Source organism: Tachysurus vachellii, chromosome 22, assembly GCF_030014155.1.
Source record: "Tachysurus vachellii isolate PV-2020 chromosome 22, HZAU_Pvac_v1, whole genome shotgun sequence".
Classification (NCBI taxonomy): domain Eukaryota; kingdom Metazoa; phylum Chordata; class Actinopteri; order Siluriformes; family Bagridae; genus Tachysurus; species Tachysurus vachellii.
The window spans coordinates 9981894-10003555 of record NC_083481.1 but is presented as its reverse complement, the minus strand read 5'-3'; the positions used below and the strand labels follow the sequence as shown (position 1 = coordinate 10003555).

The 21662-nt window shown below is 39.3% G+C and overlaps 1 protein-coding gene across 1 annotated transcript; it reads left to right on the top strand.

Annotated features, from left to right (window-relative positions):
• The first annotated feature begins 1313 nt into the window (after positions 1 to 1313).
• LOC132838061 (extracellular sulfatase Sulf-2-like) lies at positions 1314 to 21416 on the top strand. Its single transcript, XM_060858172.1, has 21 exons — positions 1314 to 1411; positions 1721 to 1756; positions 10364 to 10599; positions 10729 to 10968; positions 11914 to 12065; positions 12290 to 12459; positions 14570 to 14720; positions 14876 to 15051; positions 15621 to 15749; positions 15821 to 15877; positions 16073 to 16199; positions 16313 to 16484; positions 16688 to 16925; positions 17076 to 17172; positions 17268 to 17362; positions 19009 to 19154; positions 20345 to 20487; positions 20586 to 20694; positions 20787 to 20820; positions 20973 to 21023; positions 21386 to 21416. The coding sequence occupies exons 3-21, from the start codon at positions 10401 to 10403 to the stop codon at positions 21414 to 21416; spliced, it is 2517 nt and encodes an 838-aa protein (XP_060714155.1). The 5' UTR covers positions 1314 to 1411; positions 1721 to 1756; positions 10364 to 10400.
• Positions 21417 to 21662: the final 246 nt, after the last annotated feature.

Here is a 21662-nt window from a genome sequence, read left to right as displayed (position 1 = left end):
AGGAAGAAAAGAAAGAAAGAGATTCTGGTGGTAGTGGACAGATTCAGTAAGTAAACAGATTCAGTGTTTGCGGTGTTTCTTCTTAGTTCCACCCTAGTCTGTCATCCCCTATGGCCCCAGGCAGTTTGTTTAGTGATTCTCAGAGTAGGTCAGGCTGTTCTCAGTGGCTCCTCTACTTGTAGTTCCTCTACTAGTGAGTCCACATTGGCATGTGAATCTGGCCTTGGTTTTGGGGGCAGGGTGCATTTTGTTTTCTATTTTTATTGCTGTTGATAAGGTCCCCTTTAATATGAACCATTGTGGGTGATATACACCTCAAAACTTGTATTTTATTTGCAAGTCCTGCCTTACGTTCTTGTTGAACCACCTATATAAAAAAAATGGTGCTTTCAGTGCTTTCAGAGACTAAGAGTGGTCAATTTAATTTGCACATTCAATTTTTCAAGGGATTAGAAAATTACAATAACAGCTACTAGTTACAGTATTAGTTACTGTACTAGCTACTAGTTTCAGCCTGTCAGCTGAAATAGAGTATCGGGTAATTTAAAAATGTTTAAATGTGCATGTTTATTAGTATTTTTAAATATTAAATTATATAACTGGTGTTCGGTTTTATGTAACAACAAAAGATATCTTTTTACTAGTCTATCTTGCTTTAAAAATTAATACTTATAATAATTAAAAATGAATACTTTAATTAATAATTAAAACTCCCAGAGTGAAAGTAATTCACTCTGGTTCACAAATGCCTCACTATTCAATGTGTGGAATGTGTTATTTGCATGAATTGTAGTGATGGCTGGGAACTGCATAGCTACAATAAAAAATAATTTTCTTTTTCACAATTCTTTAAATTTAATATGTGAACCTATTTATGACAGCATTATGAAGATGCATTGCAGTAACTGCAGTATTGTTATCTTCTTCTGTTTGTAGTTACAAAAAATGCTAAATTACCTTTGGAAAAAATATGTAGGCTATGCATGCATGAAGGAGTGCATTTTTTGAGCATTTCCAGTAAATGAATTATTTTTTGGTGTGGTTTGACTTTTGTAGTTTGTCACAATCCCTGTTAATAGCCCTGTGCGGTCCCAGTGTGTATTATGTGCCAGACCCACAAATACCTCTTCTGTGCCAAAGCGCTTGGGCTCTCCTTGCCTTTTTGATTGAAGATTGATCACTTGTCCACGCCTCTTCCTTTCTCTTACTTCTGCCTGACCCAGTGGCTTTAGAAGCCTCTTGAATAGGGAATATAAGAGGGGCTCCAACAGATGGTCAGGATTGGCCTGATTTAATCACACTGCCTTTGAATCAAATTGAAGAGCGAATGGGTAAAAAACAGTGAAGGCAAAAGAGAGAGAGAAAGTGATGCAGTCCTATTCTTTTTGCAAGTCGAAGAGAAAGATGGGCTGTAAGTAAATGTTAATGGTCATGTTTATATGTATAAGAAAACCTGTCTGGGCAAGAGACTACTAAACAACTGAAATGTGATGGGATAAATTGAACTGTTCATTGAGGGACTTCTCCCTTAATACCTCTCTGCCCCTCCTATTTATCTGCTATTCAACATGACTCCCAAGTTTCTCTTCTTGGTGTGTTTATATCTGTGTGCTGTATGAGAGCCCCACTCATCGAGTTAGACAGGCAGAGATTAAGATGAATTAGACTGAACTAAATAATTGACTACTCAGGAGCTCATGCTCTGTTCTTCTTCTACAAGGGCATCTGTCTTGCTCCTGGAAATGACTGATATGAGGTACGTAAACTTGCTTTGGTAAACATAATATTGTTTATTAGAAGAGCCTTTCTGTAAATCTTATGGGAATTTGTATTAGTTTGTATCCTGGATGGAATAAAGAAGATCAAAGCTTGCATGATGGTTGTACAACAGATGCAGTTGTTTGCAATTAACATTTGCAGGAAGACTTGTTTCAGGCTTCATAAATGCTTTTTTGATGCACTGTGCCCAGTCATGAAACAAACAAATATTCAAACATATTAGTGCTTTGTTTCATGACACTTTCTAAGGTACATTTGTCTTTCTGCATGGCTTCATTATTGCTATAGTCATGGTTCTTCATTATTTAGCTTTATCCTAAAAAAGATTTTTATGGATTTCAATGGAATCTTCTAATATATAGCTATAATAGCTATAGCTATTCTAATGTATAGCTGTTTTTGGAGAGTGAAAACATTTGTATTGAAATGGTTTTTTTTTTTCTTTTATCATAAAGAAAGAACAGAGAATGTAGCAGTCTGAATCCACTTTATGCACCAATTTATGTGCATGCACCAGTATGATAAGTTATTTTAGTGACCATTTTAAGTTTTTCTTTCATTAAACGAAGGGTATCAACAATTTTGTCCACATGTGTAGCAGAATAAAACCCTTGCATGTGAGGTTGAGGAGGAAGACTCAGGAGACAGGCAGAATGCTACCTGAGCTCCAGCTCATGTTTATTCAGTCTATGCTTTTAAGCACACTTCAACAGAAGTTCAACAAATTTAGGCAGTTCCAGAAAATTAGATTTACAGCATTTTCTCTGACAAGTTTATCTGACGTTATCAACAGCGTGCTCAACAACATTCACTCTCATTACTGAGAGAATAAATAAGTAAACTAGAAGTAACAAGTAAACTAGAAGTAACAAGAAACAGGTGGGGAAAAACACAAATTATCTGCTGGTTCGACCTGCCTCCTTTATCAACAGGTGATGCTTTACTATATCCATGTTGAAACAAGCAGTAATCCTGAAAAGTTGCTAGGTTCTTCAAAGCAATGTGTATTTCCCCACATAAACAGAGTTTTGAGCCACTGGAAGAGGGGTCAACATCATAGAATATTAACAGGTCCAGGCATTCCCATGACAGAGCATGAAGGAGTATGTCGTCCTTTTGGTCACTATTGTAGGATGGTGCTACAGCTACAGTTTTGATAGAACCACAGGTAGATATATAACCTACTGTTAGCAAATGAACAAAAATGTCAAACTCAAAAATAATCCACAGATAATTTCCATCCATCTTCTACCGCTTATCCGGGGCCGGTTCGTGGGGGCAGCAGTCTAAGCAGGGATGCCCAGACTTCCCTCTCCCCCGTCACTTCCTCCAGCTCTTCCGGGGGAATACCGTGCGACATAATCCCTCCAGCGTGTCCTAGGTCTTCCCTCGTCCTAGGGGCCTCCTCTCGGTTGGACATGCCCGGAACACCTCCCCAAGGAGGCGTCCAGGAGCATCCGGAACAGATGCCTGAGCCACCTTAGCTGACTCCTCTCGATGTGGAGGAGCAGCGGCTCTACTCTGAGCTCCTCTCGAGTGACCGAGCTCCTCACCCTATCTCTAAGGGAGCGCCCAGCCACCCTACAGAGGAAACTCATTTCGGCCGCCTGTATCTGGGATCTTGTCCTTTCGGTCATGACCCAAAGCTCATGACCATAGGTGAGGTTAGGAACGTAGATCGACTGGTAAATAGAGAGCTTCGCCTTGCAGCTCAGCTCTTTCTTCACCACAACGGACCGGTATATCGACCGCATCACTGCAGAGGATACACCGATCCACCTGTCCTTCCCATCCTTCCCTCACTTGTGACCCCAAGATACTTAAACTCCTTCACTTGAGGCAGGAGCTCTCCACCAACCCTAAGGGGACAAGCCACCCTTTTCCGGCTGAGAACCATGGCCTTGGACTTGGAGGTGCTGATTCTCATCCCTGCCGCTTCACACTTGGCTGCAAACCGTCCCAGTGCATGCTGAAGGTCCTGATTTGATAAAGCCAACAGGACAACATCATCTGCAAAAAGCAGAGACGAACTCCTGTGGTCCCCAAACCGGATTCCCTCCGGCCCCCGACTGTGCCTAGAAATCCTGTCCATATAAATAATGAACAGGGCCAGTGACAAAGGGCAGCCTTGTAGGAGTCCAACACGCACCGGCAACAAGTCTGACTTACTGCCGGCAATGCAAACCAAACTCCTGCTCCGGTCATATAGGGACTGGACAGCCCTTAGCAGAGGGCCCCGGACCCCATACTCCCAGAGCACCCTCCACAGATCACCACGAGGGACATAGTCGAATGCCTTCTCCAGATCCACAAAGCACATGTGGACTGGTTGGGCAAACTCCCATGAACCCTCCAGCAACCTGGCGAGGGTATAGAGATGGTCCAGTGTTCCACAACTGGGATGAAAACCACATTGTTCCTCCTATTCGGTTCGACTATTGGCGAATTCTCCTCTCCAGTACCCTGGCATAGACCTTTCCGGGGCGGCTGAGGAGTGTGATCCCCTGTAGTTGGAACACACCCTCTGGTCCCCCTTCTTAAACAGAGGGACCACCACCCCAGTCTGCCAGTCCAGAGGCACTGTCCCCAGCTGCCACACGATGTTGCAGAGGCGTGTCAACCAAGACAGCCCCACAACATCCAGAGACTTGAGGTACTCAGGGTGGATCTCATCCACCCCCGGTGCCTTGCCACTGAGGAGCAACTACCTCAGTGACCTCAGCTTGGGGGATCAACGAGTCCACAACTGAGACCTCAGCCTCTACTTCCTCAGTGGAAGACATGTTGGTGGGGTTTAGGAGATCCTCGAAGTACTCCTTCCACCGTCCGAGGATGTCCCTAGTTGAAGTCAGCAGATTCCCACTCTCACTGTAAACAATGTCTGCAGGGCACTGCTTCCCAATCCTGAGGCCCCGGACGGTTTGCCAGAATTTCTTCAAGGCCAACTGATAGTCCTTCTCCATGGCCTCACCGAACTCCTCCCAGACCCGGGTTTTTGCCTCCGCAACCACCCGGGCTGAAGCTCGCTTGGCCCTTGGTAGCTATCAGCTACCTCCGGAGTCCCCCGTGCCAACCAGGCTCGATAGGACTCCTTCTTCAGCTTGACGGCATCCCTTACTTCCGGGGTCCACCACCGAGTTCGGGGATTGCCGCTACAACAGGCACCGGAGACCTTACAGCCACAGCTCCAAGCTGCTGCGTCGACAATGGAGGTGGAGAACATGGTCCACTCAGACTCAATGTCTCCAACCTCCCTCGGGATCTGGTTGAAGCTCCGCTGGTGGTGGGAGTTGAAGATCTCTCTGACCAAACGTACCTCACAGTACGTTTGGGTCTGCCAAGTTTGTCCAACTTCCTCCCCCACCATCAGATCCAACTCACCACCATAATTTCTTTATGCATTTACTATATATAGAGAGCTTATAACTAATGCACATTGAAACAGACCGTTAAGCCAATTTGATGTTTTTGTTACATTCAAACTGTTGTACAGTGTTGTAAATGTATAGTGAAGTATACTCATTTAACTACACTTAATAAGAAAGGATGCCAACCAGAGGCAACAACAAGTACTCTGTTGGACTCATGGTCCAATAGAGAAGGTCCTAATGAGTCGTTGCCTGGTGCTGCTTCAGAGTCTGTGTCTGGCCATTGGATTAAAAAAAACAAAGGAGAGCTGACAAAATGGCTGCCATAACTGAGAGGCAGAACACAGACAAAACACAGGCATACACACTTGTTCTGCAGTGACTTGAACAGAGGGGTGTTTTGTTAAGATAAGATAAGATAATCCTTTATTCATTTCACAGTTCAGAAATTTGCAAAAGGTCAAACCCACACCTCCATTCAGAGAATATCTTGACTTTGTGCCTTAAACCATTTGGCATCCTGATGTGCCATTAAAGGGATTAAACAGTATGCCTTTGAGAATCTTAAAAAGATCACTAGAATGAATGAATACATTTTGGATGGGTAATGGCTGGATTAATCCCCAGGGACATTATTGGGGATTACTGCTCTGGGAACAGGTATTACAAGCAGCCACAAATCTCTGTGCAGGCTGGGGTACTAAAAGTGAATCACACCCTGATCCATGATCCATGCCCTGCTGCAGTACATGGGTATGGATGTAGGTACAGTACATAACTAGTGCTAATGGAAGAATTGATTATTTTTTTTTAGAAGGGGTTTGGTTGTATTGGTGTTTGTATTGTATTGTATTTCTGTTTGAAGAAATTTGAAGGTAAGGGATCTGGAAAGCAGGTTCATAATTTTGAAGAAAAAAATGGTGAAATTAAATCTCTTTTTATTAATGCTATTATTACTATTGTTATTGCTGTTGTGTATTGATGTACATTTTTCTGCAGTGGGTTTATTCATAGTTAATCTTGCCACAGTATTAAATAAAAATCTTGGATTATTTGTTATTTTTAATCAGGATGAAGAGATATGCTGACCATTTTAAATTTCTATTGGTATAAGTGCGTGTGTGATTGTTGTGATTGTGATTGTATCAGGATGCTAGTTTATATTCTCCCTATTTAGTTTTATTCTAATTTGGTCAAACAGTGGTCAAACCATAGTTAATAATGCAGTAGCAGATATAAATGTACTTTTGATACATTACCATCACAAAATGCATATTTTATGATTTTTTAAATGAGACAAGATAATACAATTCAGTCTAATTTTATTTGTGTAGAGCATTTTTTCATACAATTTTAAAGCCACTTTACAGAAATACAAAATAAAAATTAAAAATTTCAAGTTAATTGTATATTTATCACCAATGAGCAAGCCTGAGGAACAGTGGTAAGGAAAAACTCCCTGAGAGGATAAGAGGAAGAAACCTTGAGAGAAACCAGACTCAAAAGGGAACCGATCCTCATTTGGATGACACCAGATAGTGAGATTAGAAATAATGCCCTATTTACAGCTTTGTATAATCAAGTAGACACTAATTTCCTCCTGCCAAAATGTTCAAATGTTCAATAATAAAGACTAGCAAAACCAACCACCAGCACAGCAGTTATAAGTCACCATAATCTCATCAAGAGACAAGACTCCAACCAGAAGTAGGGTATCAGGATGGATCAGGCAGGGCCGGAGAGAAGAGGCAGTCACATTGGGAACTCAGAACTTAGAACACTGGGAGCTCTGAAGTAGCATGTTTAACTTGACAGAGAGACCAGGGATATATGGCATGCTTGTGATCAAGTAAAGGTTAAAGACCATTCACATTACCTGCAAAGTGCAGGCAGGGACTCTGACAAGACTAGCTATGACAGCATAACTAAAATGGAGAGCCTGAAGGTGACAGACATGAATGAGGGCTTCATGGGACAAAAAGTATATGTAATTTTACATAAAATGTAAACAATGTGTTTGGCAGTTTTACCCTGAACATTAGCTCTAGCAGCCTTAAAGCCATGTGCAATTCAAAGCTTACCAAAATTGTTAGCTACACAATTAGTGGCATATAGAATCAAATTAATTTAGTTTTATAGTTTGGTATCTGAGAAACCTCAGATGGCACATGTGCCAAATGCACCAACATGGCACAGTGGAGAATCTGCCTAAGCATTCCTCTTCAAAATCATCTCTGATACTCTGTAGATGAATAAAGCTTGAAACAGTTAATGGTGCAATGTTATGTAATATATTTCTTGAGCTTTTAGGCTTTCACTGCATGAATCCAAAGAGATATGCTCTCTAAAATAAATAGTAAAATTTTGTCAGCTGGAATATTTTTTTGCCATGTTCCATCTTCTCTTACTCTGACCCAATATAATATATTATATATTATACTTATTCTAATACCTACAAGAATTAGCAGATTTATTCCAACTTCACTGGATGCCTTGCATTTTGTGAATTGTTCAAACTACTCAATACATGATCCTATTGCCACCACCCTCCACCTGGCCCTTACACACCTGGACAGAAAGGACACTTTCATATTCATGTTTTTGGCAAACAGGAATGTGGTGGGTCTCATCAGCAATAACAATGAGCAATAACAATGAGAGAGGGGGTGCTTCAGCTAACAGCCTGGTGTAAAGCCAATGATCTGAAAATGATGACAAAACTAAAGAGATGGTTGTCGAATTCAGAAGAGCACAGAGTGACCATCCCTTGCTGAATATTGAAGAATCCCAAATGGAGATCATCAAGAGCACCAAATTCCTTGGTGTTCACCTGGTGAAGAAGCTCACCTGGTCACTCAACACCAGCTCCATCAGAAGGAAAGCACAGCAGCATCTCTATTTTCTGTGAAGTCTGAGGAAAGTCTCCCTTCCCTAATCTCCCTTCCCTATCCTAAGCGTCTTTTACAGAGGGACAATCAAGAGCCTCCTGAGCAGCTGCTCCACTGCCTGGTTTTGGATTTGCACCATCTTGGATAGCAAGACCCTTCAGCATCGTAGAGGACAGCCAAGAAAATTATTGAAGTCTTTCTTTTCTCTATCATGGACATTTTCAAGACACAATGCATCTGCAAAGCCAACAGCATTGTGGATTACACACAAACCTCACACTCCTCACATCTCACAGCAGCTTTACAGAAGCATAGACACAGAATACAAATTGTACATTTTAAAATAAAATTACTTTTTATCTGTAACATCTATCCCCAACATCTATCCCTTATGAGCAAGCCTGTGGTGATGGTGGCAAACGACAAAACCTTGAAAGGAACCAGGCTCTGAAAGAAACCCATCCTCATTTGGGTGACACTGGACAGTAAATAATGTAAATGTATATAATGTGCTTTCTACAATAGTTCATATTTAAGTAGAACCGTGCAACAAAGAGCTCCTGAAAAACTAATAGGTCAGGGTAATTTATGAATTCATTACAGACTTAACACTTCCTTCCTGCCAAAGTTCACTGATGAAGACCCGAGCACTAACTCGGTGACATGGCAAATTGCATATATCGTGTCCAAGATGCAATTTAAATGAAACAAGACAATCGTCTGAGATAGCTTCAGATTGTGTGACTATATTTTCTATGTTTAATCGGTTAGAATAAGATCAAAAGAGTGACCTCCATTATGAGTTGGCCCTATTACGTCCTGATTAACTAAGATGCTAAGGTGGACACTACTGAGGAACTTAAGTCTCCCACAATTATTGCTTTGTCTGAAGAACCAACTACGTTTGAAATGCAAATTCACAGGGGAATTCAGTATATGGCCCCGGACGTCTGTAAATGGTCTGTAAATTATTGACTAGGTAGACTTATTTTTGTGACTACATATGTTAAGTTAGGGGGGCACGGTGGCTTAGTGGTTAGCACGTTTGCCTCACACCTCCAGGGTTGGGGGTTCAATTCCCGCCTCCGCTTTGTGTGTGTGGAGTTTGCATGTTCTCCCCGTGCCTCAGGGGTTTCCTCCGGGTACTCCGGTTTCCTCCCCCGGTCCAAAGACATGCATGGTAGGTTGATGAATGAATGAATGAATGAATATGTTATCATGTAGAACTTTATGTCTAGAATGTCATGAATAAATGCGACACCTCCTCCCTTGCCTGTTAGGCATGTCTGATGTATATAAATATAACCAGGCGGTCAAGCTTCATTTAATGTGAGAAACTTGTAACACAGTAAACATTTCATTAACAATGAGTTCTGCAATGAGTTCTGAGTTAGATGCAAGAGATCTTTAACAGTCTAGTTTCAGACCAAATTGCAGGCTGTTCATTTACTATGATCTAATTTACTATGATCTACTAAAATACATTTTCCAAGTGTTTACACATTTTTGTTTAGCTCGGGAAACCTCTATATAGTGAACCCTGGGTGACAACTCCTTGCAGCTAGCAAACTGTTGAATTAGCCTGCTTGTCTGCTCCCTGTCCCTGGTTACAGATTTTCACAGATTAACTAGGCCTGTTCTTAAACTATATGCTAATCTGCAAGAAATGAGATCAGCACCTTCCAAAGTGGGATGGACAACCTCCAGTCCTGACAGACCAACCTTGCCCTTGAAAATGCTCCAATTATGTATGAAGCCCACATTGTTTTAGGAGCACCACTTGGACATCCAGCAACATTGGATTTGCAACTATGTCACCAAGTCGTCACCCATTTGTCCTTGAATTTGCAAAAAATGTGTTAGAAACATTTTTTTCACACCATATCTGTTCATAATTCTTTCATTTGCCCAAATGAACCAGTAGGTTAACGTTTTCCATTCCCACCATCCTGGTACAGCACTTCCCCCAGCCCCCCATGGTTTGCATTAATTTTAAAATCAAAGTCAGGAAATACCAACACCAGGGTGTTACTTGGAGCTTCAAATTGTGCAAAACATTTCACAAACTTCCAGCATTAGTTTTTCGTTTTGAATCCACAGGAAAAGTGTTATATGTGCTGAGAAGAGAGTGAGAGATACTTAGAGAGAATAGATTAAACAGATGAGGCATAGTGAAACACCTGAATGACTGCAGCAGTAAGTTGTGGCATTTGCACTTTGTAAACTGTATCAATATTAGATCTTGATACCTGATTATTTTCCGTTGTGCAGTGTTTGAAATAAATTTGCTTAACTTTGTAATATTAATATTGTATGTGTTTTTGACAGACACACTGAGAGGTGGATCACTGTACAGCACTGAACAATGTTGTACCAGCTGGACAGGACTATGGCAGTGTGTAAATCAGCCATGATCATTTTCTTCCTTCTGGGGTACTTCTTCCTCACTGATGCCTTCATGCACCTATCTGGTCAGCACCTAAGGTCTCGTTTGCACAAGGAGCGACACCACATTCGGCCAAATATCATCCTTATCCTCACTGATGACCAAGACATAGAGCTTGGTGAGCTATGTCTAAGAAAGTTATATTAAGGACAATACCGTAGACTGCAAAAAGGAATTTACACTGTAGAAAGTTTGTCTTTGGTATATGTTTATATTATGCTATTCTATCTCTCTTTCATTCTGTTAGGGTCCATGGTGGCTATGAACAAAACACAGCATATAATGATGCAGGGAGGCGCCCATTTCTCAAATGCATTTTCTACCACACCAATGTGTTGCCCATCTCGATCCTCTATTCTGACTGGCAAATATGTGCACAACCACCACACCTACACCAACACAGAGAACTGTTCATCACCTTCATGGCAAGCCTACCACGAAACTCGTACCTTTGCTGTTTACCTTAACAGTTCAGGCTATAGGACTGGTTAGTGCTTAGTAATTGGAATTGAAAATATCATATCAATCATGGGAAACAAAAAGTACACCATCCTTCAGTTCTATCCTCTTTTAATCCTATGTGTCAGGGCCTAAATAATTATGTGATAACCTCAGGTAATAATAAGAACAACTAAAACAGATTTGAATATGTTGTAATTTTTCCCAAAAATAAACCAACATTTAGGATTCAGATGGGAAGAATGAGTACTTATTCTAACCCACAATCATTAAGAAAAAAATTATCAGCCATGGGTTAATAATTAAATGTAAATGAAATTATCCAAAAATGTGACTGAAAGCAGAATCATTAATATTCCAGTGTTCTTTAGGTGTATGTCGACACAATGCCAAGAAGAAAGTACATCAGCCATGACCTCAAAGAAGCAACTGGTGCTCGGAAAGGATATAAAGGCCATTTCCTAACCATTTGAAAGTTACCATTCTAAAGTGAGAAAAATTGTTTACAAATAGGAAACAAGATAGGTGTCAGTCTTCCCTAGGATTAGGCACTCCAGGAAATTCAGACCAATGTCAGAGATATAAAGCACCCCGAAAATTGACATCTACAGAATAAAAAAATCATCCAAAGTATATACTAAACTTCTACAGAAACTGTTTACTTCAAGTTATTCTTGCTAAATGTGGTTCTACATGTTACTGAATTATAGGCTGTACATATTTTTTCCCACCTGTTTTCTGGTGGGAAAAATGACTAGATATTCAAATCTTTGTTGTTACTTGAAGTTGAGTTTATAGAAGCTACTGAGGTTCAAACATTTGTTAATTAAATCCTGATAGAGAAAAACACACAACTGAAGGAAAATGTCCTTTTTCCCCCAAGACTGTAAAAGTAGCATGAAATTTTATTTTAAAACACAGTTCCATCCTAAAACTACTATGTTTACTGTTAAATAAATATTATCTCTTGCAGCTTTCTTTGGGAAGTATTTGAATGAGTACAATGGGTCCTATGTGCCACCTGGATGGAAGGAGTGGGTTGCCCTAGTGAAAAACGCTCGCTTTTATAACTACACACTGTGTAGAAATGGCGCCTTGGAGAAGCATAACATGGATTATCACATGGTTCTGTCCAATGCTTTTGTTTCTTTTACTATACAATACCTATTCATGGATGAAACCGAATACATTATTTCATGTTTATAGTCTTTGTAATATATGATTTAGATACTTAGAATAGTTACTGAGCATTTACCCAAAAATGTTTACATAGCTTCAGTGAAATATGTAGTTATAAACCCTATGATGTTAAAAGACATGAATAAATGACAAATTTCTTATCATTTTAGGACTATATCACTGACCTTATTACAAACGATAGCATCAGCTTCTTCCGAATGTCTAAGAGACTGTACCCCAACCGGCCTGTGATGATGGTGCTGAGCCATATTGCTCCTCACAGCCCAGAGGATGCAGCACCTCAGTACAGTACAGCCTTTGTGAATGCCTCCCAACACATGTAAGCATACAATCTACAATCAGTTGTTCCAGTATTGTGGAAATACCTTGAAAGATATAGCTAATTACTAAGTAAATGCATCCATACATCTGAATAGTGTACTACATGTATCTATCTATTGCTGGGTCTACATTTGGAAAATGACACAATTTTTGTAATTTTGCCTTTGTACACCACCAAAATGGACTGAAATGGAGCAATCAAGAAACAATCAGGATCAAGTGGTGACCATCAGTTTTAATTAAAATGGTTTAACAAAAAAATTGCATTAACCATTTAGGACTTAAAGGAAATGGTAGCTAAGTAGCTAACCAAGTGGAGTACTGGTTGGAAGGTTGTGAGTTTGCATCCTTGGACCACGAAGCTGCCACTGCTGAGCCCTTGAATAATTGCTCAGTTGTATAAATGGTATAATTGGATAAGTCTGAAGTCTGCTAAATGCTGTAAATGTTAAGAAATTGTAGCCATTTTACACAGTCTCACTATTTTCACATGCTCAAAACTTATTAGAACCAAACTAATATAATTATAAATATTAGGATTATTTTTAATATTGGACATAAATCATTTATCAACGACTTCCTGAAGTCGGGAACACATCAGTAAATGTTCAGTTTCCTCCCTTGAGATGTTTTGCCATGCCTTTACTTCACCCTACTGCATTTGCAGCTTGTTTGTATGTAAGTTCTTTTACCTTCAGTTCAGCTTTGTCTGCCTTTTGGAAACAATTCCATTTCTTTTTCTTTCTTTATGCTTTATTTTGGGTCATTATCCATCTGTAAAGTGAAGCACTATGGGGCTTGCAGTATTTGACTGATTATGTGTTGGTGATAAATATCTCTATACACAAGAGATTTGCCCTGCTGCTTATATTAGAAGCTACATCAATCTATACCAGTGACTCAGTTAAAATGGTAACCATTTATGCCCATCCCATAACACTCCTTCCCAGTACCCTTCCCTTCTTTTTGGTTTCATCTGTCCAAAAAATCTTCCAAACTGTGCAGGATTGTTTTAGATGTTGTCTAGCAAAGTCTTATCTGGCCATTCTGTTCTTGAGTGCTATGAGTGGTTTGCATCTTGAGGGTTAAATCTCTGTATTTATGTTTAGGATGGCATTTCTTGATTGTAGATGTTGACCTCCTCGAGACTGCTTTTGACTTGGCTGTTGTTGTGAAGTCATTTTTCTTCACTAAGGAAAGAATTCTGCTTAGCTGTCTTGCATGGACTTCCAGGACTTTGGAAGTTGCTGAGTTGCTGAGCTTGTCAGTGTATTTTTTCTTTTTATGAATATGCCAAATTATTTAGTAATTTCTAATGTTTCTACTATCTCTCTAATCTTTTTTTATTTTCATTATTCTAATGATGGATTCTTTCACTTATGTCAACACCTCTTTGGACCAAATATTGAGAGTTGCCAGGAACTGGTGGTATATGCACAGTATATGCAGACAGGTCAGCAAGTTTTCCTGGCAAAGTTATGCTGACTGTTTTTTCCTTCTCTTTCATGGAAGTCAAAAACAGCAGCAAAGACATATGCACAGCATAACATGGAAATCTCCTCAATGTTGTTCATCCCCACTCAATGCTCCTCACTTCAGGACGAACATGATGACAGCAGACTTCACCTCCACACCTCACTCCCTCACCTTCCTCTTTCCCATATTTTTTCTAAAAAAAGCAAATTTTCCCTACAATTTTCCCTACACCTATCTGTCTGTGTTCAGCACAATTCAGCATGGAGTAGCTACAGTACATCAGTTAATGCAAATTTTTTGTTAAACCCCTTGAAATGATTTTAAATGTCTACACTTAAATCATTTTAAATTCCTTTGTGATGTTGTACAGAGGCCAAATAACTGTCAAATACTATAAAAATATGTACTTTTCAATTGTAAGGGATTTTCCCTTTATTCCCTATATTTTCTCGTTATTTTCAGATACCATGTAATAAAAGGATTGCGTTCTATGCCAAGCTGCTCTAGTCATATAAAACAGACAAAATATCTGCACTCCTGAAGCAAGTTTTGCATTTAAAGCAACTGAAAATGTTATTAGCTTTTTCAGAAAACTTGTATGTAAAACTTTCTGCTTGTAATTCTCTCCTCAGTACTCCGAGCTACAATTATGCCCCTAATCCAGACAAGCACTGGATATTGCAATACACTGGTCCTATGAAACCTGTTCACATGCAGTTTACCAACATACTGCAGAGAAGGCGACTACAGACACTGCTCTCTGTAGATGACAGTGTAGAAAAGGTGTAAAATCTCATTCACGTCACCAAACTATTTAATGAATGTGAATGTGCCCACCCTTGCTACCCTGTTCTATATTGAGGATAAAACATCCAATGATGTTTTTTGGACCTTGAGAACATACAAAAATCTGATTGTCTATTTCTTTTCTTTAAAAGGTGTACAATATGCTGGTGGAGATGAAGGAACTGGACAACACTTACATTATCTACATGTCTGACCATGGCTACCACATTGGCCAGTTTGGCCTCATTAAGGGCAATTCTATGCCCTATGAGTTTGATATTCGTGTTCCTTTTTATATACGAGGTCCAAATGTGAAGGCAGGCTCGATGTGAGTTGCAAATTAAACAAATTTTTTGTTGTGTGTGTAACAGTGTTTATATAAAACTCATTTAATACAGAGTTTGTAAGCACTATGAATATGATTTTCAAACAGCTTTTTCAAAGCTCCTTTTCATAACTTTTTATAGTCGTATATGTCAAATTAATTAAAAGTCTTTTCTACTCATTTATACAAAATTCAGAAACCTCTGTATAATTATTCTAAAAGTGAAGCATCTTAGATACCCACAGAATATTACTTTCAGAGCAGTCAAAGTATATTTTTCTATGTTCATTGAAGGAGGGTGTGTAAAAGTCAGTTGTTCACACATTTGCCTCATACCTCCAAGTTTGGATGTTTATATCACAAAATGTCCTTGTTGGACAATCGCTTCATATGTGCACACATGACCAAGCTATATATGCCAACTCTGGTGGTTACGAGAGGTGAAATAGGACCTCCATTTGTGATAATTTCATGTCCTAAGTGCCTGATTCAATGAATGGATTGACATTAGTAAAATGAATTAAAGATTGTAGTTGTTCCACTCTTGGCCAATGTTCTTGTGTCTTTTTCAGTAACTCCCACATAGTTCTCAATATTGATTTAGCACCCACCCTTCTTGATATGGCTGGAGTTGACATTCCTATGGACATAGATGGAAAATCAATCCTCAAGCTGCTACAGTCTGACAAACCAATCAACAGGTACAACTTCCACAAACTTAACATATGTCATTTGTTTCTAATGTAGTTTACATAATTTTGTCCATTTTTAGGTTTCAGATGAATAAAAAGGGGAAAGTGTGGAGAGACTCTTTTCTGGTAGAGAGAGGGTAAGTTTTTGCTGAGGATAGGTAGGGACATACCTGTTTATTGAAACACATACCACCAACATGGATGATAAATCTTATATGAAGTGATACCAGATAAAATGTGGATGAATTAGTCAATAAAGTATTAATCAAATTTACAAATATAAATAACAATAACTGTAGATTTGAGTACTCTCCCTCTAACTAAATATGCAGGAAGCCTTTGCAAAAGTTGAACAATGGAAAAGGAGACAACTGGGAGAATTCACTGCCTAAGTATCAGCATGTTAGGGAGCTCTGCAGGAAATCAGAATATCAGACCCCTTGTGAGCAATATGGGCAGGTGTGTAAAGTAACACACACACACACACACACACACACACACACACACACACACACACACACACACACACACACACACACACTCCCTCACAGTCTCTTTCCTTCCATCTGCAGAAATGGCAGTGTGTTGTGGACTCCTTGGGTATGCTACGACTTCATAAGTGTAAGAGAAGAGCAGATCGCTATGTCCCATATAATCAGGACAAAATGACTAAAGGCTCACCACAGAATTGTAACTGTGAGCCAGACGTGCCTTTCAAGCGGAGAAAGATGCTGATTAAGAAAAGTATGTCTGTTATGTGAATATTTATTTAAAAGCAAATGTGGCATCTAGGTATTTATATCTAGGTTGCAATCATGTGTATGTTTTTTGAAATAGTAGAAAGTAAATTCAAATTTGAAAAAAGTAGTGGGCTTTCTTATAACATGAGACAGTTTATATAATTATATAATAATCTTTTTTTTATTATTATTATTCAATAACTCCAGAGATAAAGACAAAAAAGACTTTGTCTCAAAATCGTTGGACCCGTTCGCTCCCATCTCACCTGGGCAGTACTATGTACACTTTGGATCTGGTGGAGGGTTATCGACCAATTGTACCAAAAAACATCAGTCCCAGACTGGGCAGAGAAAAGACAGATTATGGAGGTTTTGAAGAGCTCAGTGGAATGGAGCCTATAACCAACAACCTTACAAATCACACAGCACTGAAAGTCACTTACAGGTTAGACAGCATTTTGAATAGAAGATGTAAATAAATGTATACTCATTGTTGTGTATACTCACTGTATATGAAGGTGTATATAATTTTTTGTGACGCTTATCATTTTAGAGTTTAAGTGTGCTTAAAATCTCAGTACAGTCCTTGTTTTAGGTGTTCAATATTGATAAATGACACAGTGATGTGTGATGGCAGAATGTACAAATCACTCCAGGCATGGAAAGACCACAAACTACACATTGAACATGAGGTTGGATTGTACATCATTAATGAAGTCATTTTTTAAAATTATCACAAAGAAAATATAGTCATGTGCACATTATATAATTTTTCATTTATCAATAGATTGAGACATTACACTCCAAAATAAAGAGCCTTAAAGAGGTCAAAAGACATCTGAAAAATGCTCGTCCAAAGGAGTGTGACTGCCACCACGTTGAGTGAGTATAACATTTTGTTTATGGGTAATGAGAGGAGGGTAACCAAAATTATAAGTACAAGTAAAACTACTTATAAAACAAGTTACTTAAGTATTAGTAAAAGAAATAATGTTCAAAGTTGCTTGAGGAAGAGTATAAGAAATAAGAAAGTAGTGAGTTGCCTTTCACTTTAGATCTGATTCAAATGAAGGCAAAATCCTGAATCTCAGACTACATTGAGATCTGTAAACACATACAGTATATGAGTTTCTATATTTTCATATATGTCATATATCTGGCACGAGAGCATATACAAGAAGAAAATTTGAGTAATTGATTACATAAAAAATATTTTTAAATAGAAGAAAAGGAAGTCAGTGTGGGGCACGGTGGCTTAGTGGTTAGCACGTTCGCCTCACACCTCCAGGGTCGGGGTTCGATTCCCGCCTCCACCTTGTGTGTGTGGAGTTTGCATGTTCTCCCCGTGCCTCGGGGGTTTCTTCCGGGTACTCCTGTTTCCTCCCCCGGTCCAAAGACATGCATGGTAGGTTGATTGGCATCTCTGGAAAATTGTCCCTAGAGTGTGATTGCGTGAGTGAATGAGAGTGTGTGTGTGCCCAGTGATGGGTTGGCACTCCGTCCAGGGTGTATCCTGCCTTGATGCCTGATGATGCCTGAGATAGGCACAGGCTCCCCGTGACCCGAGGAAGTTCAGATAAGCAATAGAAAATGAGTGAGTGAGTGATTACATAAAAAATATTTTTAAATAGAAGAAAAGGAAGTCAGTGTGGGGCACGGTGGCTTAGTGGTTAGCACGTTCGGATTCCCGCCTCCACCTTGTGTGTGTGGAGTTTGCATGTTCTCCCCGTGCCTCGGGGGTTTCCTCCGGGTACTCCGGTTTCCTCCCCTGGTCCAAAGACATGCATGGTAGGTTGATTGGCATCTCTGGAAAATTGTCCCTAGAGTGTGATTGTTTGAGTGAATGAGAGTGTGTGTGTGTGTGCCCTGTGATGGGTTGGCACTCCGTCCAGGGTGTATCCTGCCTTGATGCCTGATGACGCCTGAGATAGGCACAGGCTCCCCGTGACCCGAGGTAGTTCGGATAAGCGGTAGAAGATGAATGAATGAATGAATGAAGTCAGTGTGTAAGATTTTTTTTTATTACAGTAAGATCCAAGTGTCCATATTGTGTCCAAAATAGGCATTATCATGACACTACATGCTTTCTTAAGTTTTGGTGTACATAGCAAGTATCGCTTTACGTAATATTTTTTACTCCTTGAAATGAGAAAATATATTAAATATGAGGTCATGGGTGCCCAGATTCCGATAGCACTCATTTTTTTACGATTTAGACTCCTGTATCGTATCGTGAGACCCACAATCATATTATAAGAAATGTAATATATAGATCACCAGTTTCACAATACAATGCAGGAGTTGGAATCACCAACTTTGTAACGTGCTCAGTTCTGGAAGATAATGGCCGAAGTAGGGCAAAGCACTCTTCAGACTCAGATCAGGTCCAACACACTCTCTAAGGTGAGTCAAATTCACAAGTAAGCTTAAATGGCAGCTGTCATTTAATGAGAGAAATGATCATTATTAGCACTTGCCCTATTACAGACTGTCACCACTCCTCTTGCCCTGTCTTCACTTTGCCTTAGGCCAACATCTAAAGGAAAAAAGCAGGGGCTACTGAAGGAACAGAAGAACAGGAAGAACCTTCATACCAATAGCACTTGTAATATATCCGGCCTTACCTGTTTCACCTACACTAACCAGCACTGGCAGACTGCCCCCTTCTGGACAAGTAAGACACTCTAACATGAATATTAAGTACTATCATCATGGGATTAGTATCTCTGGGTAACAGCATTTTTGTGACACTTGAATTAGCTGCGGGAACAATGAAGTATCTATCTATCTATCTATCTATCTATCTATCTATCTATCTATCTATCTATCTATCTGACACAGTGGCAATAGCTATCAAGGTAATATTCCCTTTAAGCAGACTACAGGATTACACTCATTCACAGACATGCATATGTCTGACTAAATATGGTGAGAAAACGTAATAAATGTTATTTTTGCTCTGTCACTCAATGTCACTATTTCACAGAAACAATAAACTGCAATTATGTTCCACTGACAAAAAAATAAAAGTCCTAATAAATCAGACCCTAATAAACCATTTATGTGTATCCAAAACTGGGCAATGAACCATTTGCCTTTTATATGCAGGATATCTAATTAAGTCCAGAGGTAAATTTCACTCAGGGTTGTTCCATCAGCATGGGAATTTCTTTATGTACACACTTTTTACAAACATGATATGAAGATGCAGCTCAGGTATTCTGTGAAGTGTAAGAATACTTAATGGGCTTTACTGCATAGGATGGTGGAAATTTTGGGATGGTGGATGCAGCTGTCTGGTCAGTGTCTCTGAACATCAAGAAGGACTGACTATGTTCTGCCAAGCGTGTGGTTTCACCCCGGGCTGAAGCATTGCTCCTATATTACCTACTCTCTGTTACAACTGGTAACAGAGAACCCTGGTCTTAAAAAAATGTGAAATATTATTATAATATCTACACAGGTTTATCAAAGGTATTTTTTAAAATTGTATGTTTTTGTGTGGTTTTTAAATAGTTTTTGTTATTGGGGCTTTTCTGATAACTAGCAGCCTCTTGGCAAATTTTTGTCTGTTTATTCATGTATACATTTTCTATACCTAATTAAGCCGTTGCTTAGTCTCATTTAGAGCTGGTCTTCTAGCTCATACTGTAGGGAGTCCTGTGTGTCACACTTCTACCCCTCACGCTTCTACCCCTCACACTTCCAAACCTCAACTCTAATGCACCTGATAAGCAGATCAGGCAGATTAGCCTTTATGAACGGAACCATCTTTAGTAAACAAATAAAATACTTGATTTAAGTTTGTTAAATCTTAAAAACTAAAGTACGTTTTTGTTTGTTTGTTTGTTTGTTTGTTCCTAGTGGGACCATTCTGTGCCTGTACCAGTGCCAACAATAATACATACTGGTGTCTGAGGACCATCAATGAGACTCACAATTTTCTGTTTTGTGAGTTTGCTACAGGATTCCTTGAATATTTTGACCTCAACACGGATCCTTATCAGGCAAACACAATATGATTATCAGAATTTAAACCATATAATAATTACAGTCAAAGAACAGAATGATGATTTCTCCTTCTGTGTTTGTCCTATCTGTATAGCTGATTAATTCAGTTAGTACACTGGATCATGGTTCTCTCAACCACATGCGCCTACAACTCATGAAACTGCATAGCTGCAAAGGTCAAAAGGAGTGCAATCCTGAGAGAGGTTAGATATCACAGATGCTAGCATCCTATACAAGTCCTGCACACAATCATATAACATCTTTTTTCCATATCCTAAATATTTAAATTCCATAGGGGCCAAAGAACAAAACTTCATTATTAATTACAGGTATGTTTTCATCCAGAATTCTTGACTATATATTATGCAAGCTATAATTGCTTTGTACAAGTGGTGTTATCAGTGTATGGATACTTGCCTGTGTGTCTATGTGTGCCTGAATATGTGCCTGCATGGGTATGTGTTTGTTCTGCATGATATAGGTCCAATTATCATCATAAGCGGCCAATGAAGAGACCCTCATCCAAATCCATGTGAGTTTGTCATACACCAGCTGTTCTCATTTTGTAAGCAAGGTACCTATTCATTCTTGAATTATAGAGAGTTGTTTTTCTACATGAGATGACCTATCGGCATTGTGTTTCTCTCTGTGTCACCACCTGACATTTGCCCTTTAATAATATTCTTTTTATATGCTCATGACATACTTCAACACTATATCATTAATTCTGTACAAATATGTAATGTATTTCAGTGTCCCACTACTTAAAAGAATCTCTATCCTAATTCTGTGCTCAACCTTTTTTTTATTAGATTAGCCATTTATCTGAGTGTCTGACAGTGGCCATAGACTAATTACTCTCTGAAGTAATCTTTTTTTTTTTTGTACATCCAGGGAAAAGATCTGGGAAGGATGGTTGGGGTAAAGCCATCATGCATACAGACCACAAAAGTGTGTGAACAATGTAAAACTTGGTAATCCACTACAGATAGTATATATACAAAACCTCAAATGCATTTGTCTTAGTCAATACATTTTAATTAACCAAAATCAACACACAGTTTTGTGTTGTACTTAGCATGGCCCAGCTGTTAAAAACTGAATACCTGCATTACGCACTTCATCATACACAGCTGCTCCCCGGGCGCCGCAGCGTAAATGGCTGCCCACT

Excerpts from the sequence above, each read along its gene's own strand:
- LOC132838061 (XM_060858172.1), top strand. The coding sequence starts at position 10,401 with ATGTTGTACCAGCTGGACAGGACTATGGCAGTGTGTAAATCAGCCATG. Across the intron at positions 16,926-17,075 it reads GCACTGAAAGTCACTTACAG|GTGTTCAATATTGATAAATG; the intron begins GTTAGACAGCAT and ends TCCTTGTTTTAG. Across the intron at positions 19,155-20,344 it reads GACTGCCCCCTTCTGGACAA|TGGGACCATTCTGTGCCTGT; the intron begins GTAAGACACTCT and ends GTTTGTTCCTAG.